The sequence below is a fragment of the Xylocopa sonorina genome, chromosome 8 (assembly GCF_050948175.1).
Source record: "Xylocopa sonorina isolate GNS202 chromosome 8, iyXylSono1_principal, whole genome shotgun sequence".
Lineage (NCBI taxonomy): Eukaryota > Metazoa > Arthropoda > Insecta > Hymenoptera > Apidae > Xylocopa > Xylocopa sonorina.
Window position 1 is genome coordinate 11,999,748 of NC_135200.1, and position 8,659 is coordinate 12,008,406.

Genomic DNA, 8,659 nt, shown 5'->3' on the forward strand with positions numbered 1-8,659 from the left:
ACTCGAGAAGGTGGAAAAGTCAGACTTGAGGATGATAGAGACTGCGAGGCACAGGTTTCGATCGCGTCATAGGAACCTGGAAGCTCGACTAGCGCCTTTCGGATCGAACGTAAGATCTCCCGGAGTCCGTGTATAAAAATAAATACTCGTCGAAGAGCTACACGGTTCCCTTTTTGTTTCTAATAACATTTCTCAATAAATAGCTTTTTCTAATATCGTTTAAAAGATTAGTTATATAATTATATCTACTATGTATTCTGACAATGTCGCGATACACGTATGTAAAATCAGCGGAAGCGCGGTTCATTGCCTGATCTTCCGATCTAATTGCGGACAACAGTAATTGACGCGCAGGCTATTAACGTGCGCATGTACGAAACTCATAACCCGGGCTTTTGCTACCATTGCACGGGCGTCATAAAAGAAAGCGGTCAGGCGATCAAGCAGAAACAGATGCCCAGAGATTCCTACGAGTTCGTACGCTCGATAGTATTCACTAAAGGCGAAGTAGACCCCGACAAAGTTCTTTGTCTCCACCTACTGACTGCTCACAGTACGAAGTGGAACAACAACGACGACTCCGCGGTTAGACCTGTCGCGCCTTTATTGGAGAAAGGTACAGTTCCTTCGTAAACGAGACTAAACACATACCCACTTGAATGATAATGCGATAATCATTCCATCAGCTAAAAGCAAACATTTCTCCGGCGCATGGAATAATTTCATACCGTGCTACGTAGTGGACACCCAAGCGGTCTCGTTGAACACGAAACTGCACGAAGACCCACGTAAAAAGATTCTAGAAGATCAGGCGATGCGTGAGTTCGAGGAGAAATATAGACAGTACATGGAAAGTAACGCCGACTTCGAGAAAGCTTTGTCATCGAACGCAAAAAACACGAGGATAGCGTTGCGCGGTTTCGAGAAAATACCATCGATCACGCCGCATGTGTACTCTTTGCTTGGCGCCTCTCACGAATTGCGAATCAAACAAGCAGTCGCAGAAGGTGTAGCGAGGAAAAAGTTCGCCCGTTCCACTATAGGATCGAATGGACTGGACGAGAACAGCCTGTCTTTCCATCTTGACGACGATGACGATCTCTTGAGTGGAGCGACTACAAACGTGTCGACTAGAAATTGGGTTACGAGATCGACGCGTAGTCCGTCGAGGAGGTCCACGACTGGTTCCTCGTTTAAACTCGACCACGGCATCACCATGCTGAAATCGAAACGAAGAAGGAATTACGACACCGTGCCCAAAGATTTAATCACCATAAAGTCTAGCTTCAGAGCTATGAAGGAGGCACCTTCGAAGACTTCCAGCACGAAGTCCCCTTTTTACAGTATGTTCGGAAGTCGGCCATCGACGAACTCTTTTCTCTCGGCCACGTTGTGTCCAGATGGGGCAACTAAAAAATGTAGAAAATGCTTTTATTTGAACACGCCCGTAAGATACGTTGAGCTTCGAAACAAAGATTTCAAAGTCGTACCGATTCTTGTAAATTACCAGCTCCAAGCTTTAGTCCAGACTGTATTCGACGTTCTCCAACGCGTGAATCCTGAAAAGTCGAAGAAAATAATCGACACCGCAAGGGATACGGAAAAGATAAACAAAATGTTGTTGCGTCCCGAAATGCAGAACTTCGTGCAATCCTTGCTGGGTCAGTCATTATTCTCGTCCCCAGAATGTTTCGTGGTATCAGTAGCGACGATGGCAGATGAGATAGATCTTCGTTTCGAGGGGATTCTAGAAAAGGAAATAATAGCGTTAACACTGGAAATGCCATCAATTCCGTGTCTGGATGCTCTCGTTACCGAGATACGAAATAATATATTTGTTGATCCGAAAAAGGAAGCTGAACAAAATGGGAATGCAACAGGGCAAACGTCGTTCGTTCTTGATGAACAACCGAAAGATATGTCGAATACCTTAAACGTAATGAACGCGAATAAAAAGTAAATACAAATTATTTTAGTTTTGTAAAAAGCGAACTAATTGCGCTTCGTTGTTTTTATTTTTAAATTTAATTAGGTCAAAGATGTTAAAGCACGGTAAAAATGTTACTCACCAGAGCAAAAATAAACGCTATTGTAAAGATGTCGATTGTAGTAGTCAATCGAAAAAAGATACTGTTATGCAACTCTCGGAGACAAAGCTTGGGCGTAGCTTAAAGAAGAACTCGAAGATCAAATCACCCGTGCAACCAAGAGTTTCAGGAAGTATCCTCTCTAAACGTACTTCGAATTCCAAAGTAAGGCGCTCATAAAAAACGATGTTATTGCGGTGGCATTACGAAAAGTCTGAAATATTCAAAAGGAAAAGATCTGATAAGAGATATTTTCCTATTCCATGTGGTTGCAGTCTTGGAAACCTGCCCAGGATCCCTGCCATTTAGACGCAAATCATGTAATATTGCAAAGGATGACGAACACTCAGAGAATTTTAGTAGGGCAAATGTGTGCATCTCTTAAAACCAAGAAGATTAATAACCAAGGTATTATCGTGTTTAAAATTAATATTCCACAATTTATGGCATTCGCTGGTTTTTTTTTCTCGATCTTTGCACAGGTTTAATTAACGAAAGCGTACCACTCCCGGCATTAATTGCTCCGGCCCTCTCACGCGATAGTATTAAATTTTTAACGCGGGGCACAGTATATTCAAATACGACTGCCGTAAAGGAACAAGAAGAAGCGGAGGATAATGTTACAGTTACGGATAAATTAACCGGTCCTTTGCTTGCAAAGGTTACTGCTTAAGCATGTTTTCGTATTTGTACAAAAAATAATTTGAACGTAAAAAATTGTCGTGTACGTTTTCTTTAGATACGACAAGACGTGGCGGAGAATGAAACGAAAAAACGCTTGAAATGTTTCCTGAGAAATGATACCGTATGATTGAAATAAAATGCTAATAGCAGACTCATAAATTTCTGTGCTACAATTTTAGATATAAACGAATTCGTTTTGTATTAAATATTAAACGAATTAAACATTTACCAACGATTAATAAAGTCAGTATTCATGCGTATGCAGGTACTTACAGATGCAGTAAGTAGGTGGCGTACAAATTCTCTATGTAGCTTGGTCTTGTACAACAAATTTAAAATAATTGTAACCAATCATAGAAATAGAAATATTTCTAATCAGCTAATTACACTTACCGAAAGTACAAAACAAATGCTTTCCCTGTAGTCGACGAAAGTTGGATTACCATAAACTATAGCGTCCTGTAGGAAGTACTATAAGAGCCATATAAGGACAGGAAGAGAACTTCTAATGCCTATTTATTTAAAGTTTAAATAAACAATTTGAATACCAAGCAAATTTAATAAACATCTAGTTAAATTTTACACGATATTTTATTGTCTACGCGTAAAGAAATTAATTTCTGCGACAAACTGTCAGTGAATACAATTGAATATAATCAGTCAGCTGATCAACGTCACGCAGTCGCAACTGTGTTACTGATCTCAGATCAGTGGTAATACTGCATAGGCGTAAAAGAACAAGTTTGCAGTTCTAAATGAAGCATGGGTTTACAGCTGTATGTGCATCGTTGAAAAAAAGGTAGGTTAAAAGTGAAGCGACAAACCTGGAGTGAGGCTAACTATCGCTCGCCGCGTGAAAACGTTCATCAAGGAAACCGGTGGAGAATTTTGGTTGTTTTACGCCATGTTCGCTTATGGGAGAAAAGTGCACCAGAGGCGTGACAGATCTTGCAAGATTTTCCCGGATCTGTACGCGTTCAAACCATTTGTGTTCATAAAACATGAGGCACAGAGTGTGAAACGTCCAAAGGCCAGAAGCGGGCATAGAATAGTCTGCGATCATAAAAATTTATATTCGTATGGTGGCTTCAATCCATGCGTCTCTGACACTGATCCTGATATGCAAAACGATCAGATATGGATATCTAGTAAGCCACTTTTTAAGGAAGTGTGGAAGTTCAATCTTGTTACGCAGCAATGGAAACGCTTACCAAGTCGAGACATGATGCCAAACGAATTGGCATCGAACGCTGTGATTTTAAGGGGCAACGTTCTAATGGTCTATGGTGGCACTGGCGTACCATTTGGAGATAGCTGTAGCAATTTCCTTTATGTGTGCAACGTCGATGATGGTAAAATGCACATAGTTCCAGCAAGTGGTGATCTACCTGAACCCCAATATGGGCAAGCTTTAATATGCCATGGATCATATTTATATACGGTTGGTGGTACTACAGGATACGAATATACTTGTGATATTCATAGATTTGATCTTAGAACTGGCATTTGGGAAACCGTTTACATATGTTCCGGAAGAGATCAATGCGAACCACATGGACGATATAGACACGAATTAGCATTTGATGGAAAGCTTATATATGTCTTAGGAGGAGGAACAGCGGAGGAAGCATTTGGGTTTTCAGTATGCAATACGTGATACAACTGTAGGATTAATTTCTTAATACCTGACTTGTAAATTTCTAAAATAAAAAGATGAAAATATCATATACTTCATCTGAAATTCTTTTTTATATTTAGTATGTATCTTGTATATTATGGCAGGTATTAAGAGATTACAAAAATTAGAATTCTCTAATTTAATATAAATTTTTTGTTAATCATTATACTAATTTAACATTTAGGAAATCCCTGCTTTCGACTTAGAAAGAAACAGATGGATGGTATTAAACACATACGGTGATAATGATGATAATACGGTACCACAACCTAGACGTTGCCATGGTTCTGTGCAATATACAGATGAGAGAACAGGTAACACATCTGTAGTAATCTCTGGAGGATATAACGGGGATCATGTCTTCTGTGATGTTTGGAGATTAGATTTGAAACTTCTACAATGGACATGTCTACGAAGATGTATATTTCCAAAACCTGTATACTTTCATTCTGCAGCTCTTACTCCAAAAGGACAAATGTATACATTCGGTGGTATTGTTAAAGAAAACAATAAGGTGTGTTACTGCTGCTCTTAATTTTCTATTTCATTACCTTCCATTACAAAGTTGTTTTGAAAGCATTTTGAACCATTCTGTTACAGGTTGTAAGAACAGATGCAGTTTATTCTGTCTGGTTAACAATCCCTAAATTATCAGAAATATGTTGGCAAGCATTAATTTATTATAGATATTTAACACATAAGTCACAAAATGAATTACTTCACATGGGTATACCTCTAAAATTTGTGCAAAGAATCGATTGGTATGATGTATAATGTCCAAACAATGCCTTTGACATTTGCTAATATATTCAAAGCGTTACCACTCCGACCATTATTATCAGTTATTTATCACATGATAATTGTTGAACACCATGTCATAATTTGTTTATGATATTTTTATAACAAAATACGTAATGCGTTGGGCAATTAGTATGACAAATATTCTAAATGGATCACTTTTCCAGACTTATATTGTGCAATCCACACTACATAATAATTCTTAAAATTTTTTTGTTTCTCTCAAGTTCGATTATAATTTGTTTGCATTTATAAGCCATCTAAAATTGTAGATGCTGGAATTGCATGTAACACTTTATATAGAAAAGTTTATTTGTGGAAAGAATTTTTAACTCCTTATTAACACTATATGTAATGGATAGCATACAGATCCTTCTGCCAATCCACTTTTTATAGTAAATGTTTTATGCACTACATATGAATTTATATCTGAATTTTTGTTCTGTGCTTACCAATATATTTGTTTTTTTTCATTATCTTTTTTTATTTATTTATTCACATTTTCTACTTGGACGCTTTCAAAATAAAGTAGGTTCTCATAGTTAATAAATAAATTGTACTGCATGCTACATAAGGTTACTGGCTACACATGCTCATTTGCGTTACGCGTAATACAGTGCTCGAAAACAGAAATGGTTATACATAATAACATACATAAATTTCTTCTAATATAAAGAAAAAGTGCATATACCTTGTTAAAAACTATACTATTTTTTTCTCTATTTGCACTGCAAAATAACCACTGAAGTTTATTATATCTTTGTATATATATATAGATGTAAATATGCAATAATGAGTGGATCTTAATTTAGATAAAATTGATTGTGCATTACAATATAGCACACATGTATATCTTGAACCAAAAAATGAAAAACACGTTCATGTAAAAAAAAACATCGAAGAACATTGTTTTATTTTGGCTACAATAGTGTTCAGTTCAATATAATGAGTAATAAATTTGTATAGTATTATGGGAATGATAATGTACTATATAACTTGTTTTCTACACATTGCATATTGGGTAAAATTTGTTTTTGTTTATATTAAACAAGTATCATTTTGCAAAAATAAATCACATTATTATATGAATTAATGTTAGAAACAAATTGTATACTTTCAGATACAGATCAACAGTACAAATTATACACAAATTTCTAGACGAAATAATAATTTATACATTCAGATAATAATCATTTATTAAGTTTTGAAGAAATAAGTCTTAAATCTAATTTTTATACAGAATAAAATAAATAATTTTATCTTTACTTTTATTCAAAGGAAAGGAATAGAAGAAAATTTATTTAAATTAAGTAAATTATAATCATAGAAGACTAGAAAATCTTCGTAAAAAAAGTATTCATTTCTTTTTGTTTTAGAAGCAACATTAGAAATTGAATAGTATTATTGAATATTTAAAGTTGGAAAAAAGCAGACAAAATTTCTTTATGAAATTGTACCATCTTGAATGGGAGATTCTTCACTTTAAATAAGAAATACGAAAAGCTCGAAAATTTTGCTTCTTCACAGCACAAAACAATGCGATATAGAAATTTTTTCTATATTTGCAGATTCTTTGTCACAGAATTTCATATCAAACGAACGATGTATTCGCGTACCAATTTCGGAGTACAAAATAGCTTCAAAGTTATTTTATTAAGTACGTGTAATGCAGAATATATCTAATTATTTCTAATAGGCACGTAGGTATTGAAAAAGTACTTGGGGAACAAATGGTAGTAAACGGAATGATGAATTATGTGCGACTTTGTGTAAAACGCGAAGAAACTCTTGCCTTAAAATTAGATAAATTAAATGCATTCATTTTTGTATGCGATACATTAATAATTAACTGTAAAGAATTCTTACTGACGATTCTACTCGGACAAATTGCATCGATATACAAAAATCACGCGGATTATACTTAAATGAATACAAGATTATTTCACTTATCATTGTTCCATTCTCGGTGCTATTTATCTAAATTTAAGGTGACGCATCATAGGCATGAGTATTCGTAAAGATAAATTGTAAATAGGAAATTGAATACAGTTAAGCTGATGCTCTTAATCCTGTTTGTTTCTCTTTAATACCCTTTATTATATTCGATGCAACACCTATAATTCAAATACTAAAAAAGCATGTTTTAATCCTGAAATTGTATATGCTATGATTACACGTGATACTAGTGGTTGACAATGACAGAAATGTATTTGGAAAGCGTTGTAACGAAGTAATATGTATTTCATAAGAATAATGTGAAGTATAACTATACTTGAAATATCGTATGCTATTTCAGATTACACCAAGTTATCAAATGTAGGGGTTTTCACACAGCTGTGCAAAGACTGCATTGAAATCTAAATTGGTACATTAACGAAGCAATTAAGATCTCATTTGACGGTCTGGATGTTAATTCCACTTGTTGCCTTTATCTTATTAATAATAACGGTGAAAGTATTTTATAGTACGCGCGTTGCGATTGTTTGCGTGCCTTTAGGTGCGTATGCATGCGTTCACGATGATCGCTAAACGTCAACAATAAGATACTTAGGTATTATCACGTCTGCTCACTGAATATTCGTACGCTGACAACATTTTTCAATGTTTTGCTCGAATTTATCGATGCGAACAGATGTAAAAATGTACGAGAATGGTATGGAAATGACTCGGAATTATGTTATCGATGAAATCGAATACATAAGACTAAATATATGAAAATGTAAATTAATACTTGTAATTCCTGATTGTATTCGGTCAAACAAAAATACACGATACCTTTCTGCGAAAATAAATATATTTTACAGACGTATGTTGTCTCGCCGATTTCTTAAGATGAGGGTTGAAAAGAAAAACATTGTAAATTAATTACGCTGTGAAAACAAGTGGAAAAATTGAACTGTACGCCTTAAGAAAAGGTCGTTGTAATTTATAGCTATTGTATAAATGGCGACTGATGGAAAGATAAAGGAATGCTATATAAATTGTCCTTACATTTCTTTCTATTACATTAGTAGAATCGAACGCAACGCGTGCAAAATCTTTAACAAAAACCTACATACATGTATACATATTTTATATTACACGAACGTGTGAAAGATTGCATCGTGTTAACCAACGCCAATACTCTAACGCCACGTAAACTGTTCAATTTTGAAATTTTATATCGTATCCGATTGTTACTAATGCGAGGAAAAGGAAGAATATAGTTTCGACGAGCAATCTTCTAAAAATTCAAAGCTTTTGTTTAATTACAACCGCTAGGGATCGAATAAAAGGAGAATAATGTTAAGTATTGTTTGAGCAATTTCGTAAATGGCGCTCATGGATTCGTACAAATAAGAGGATTGATTCTGCCTCACTAACATAAACGCATGGCGGCGACCGTCCAGTGAGAAATGACAGCACTAGCTAG

At 35.3% G+C, this 8,659-nt stretch overlaps 2 protein-coding genes across 3 annotated transcripts; both read left to right on the top strand.

Moving 5' to 3' along the window:
• Positions 1-268: 268 nt before the first annotated feature.
• LOC143426392 (uncharacterized) lies at positions 269-2,760 on the top strand. The gene is made up of 5 exons (XM_076899830.1): positions 269-616; positions 687-1,890; positions 2,033-2,252; positions 2,363-2,495; positions 2,570-2,760. The coding sequence occupies exons 1-5, from the start codon at positions 370-372 to the stop codon at positions 2,758-2,760; spliced, it is 1,995 nt and encodes a 664-aa protein (XP_076755945.1). The 5' UTR covers positions 269-369.
• Positions 2,761-3,438: 678 nt separating this feature from the next.
• On the top strand, positions 3,439-7,314 carry Slim (scruin like at the midline). 2 transcript variants are annotated; one of them, XR_013102120.1, is made up of 4 exons: positions 3,439-4,413; positions 4,634-4,963; positions 5,050-6,268; positions 6,368-7,314. XR_013102120.1 is itself a non-coding variant. In XM_076899386.1 (3 exons), the coding sequence occupies exons 1-3, from the start codon at positions 3,676-3,678 to the stop codon at positions 5,221-5,223; spliced, it is 1,242 nt and encodes a 413-aa protein (XP_076755501.1). In that variant the 5' UTR covers positions 3,439-3,675; the 3' UTR covers positions 5,224-7,314. The 2 variants fall into 2 exon arrangements, 1 of the variants encoding a protein (XP_076755501.1); XM_076899386.1 differs by having other exon boundaries at positions 5,050-7,314.
• The last annotated feature ends 1,345 nt before the right edge of the window (positions 7,315-8,659 follow it).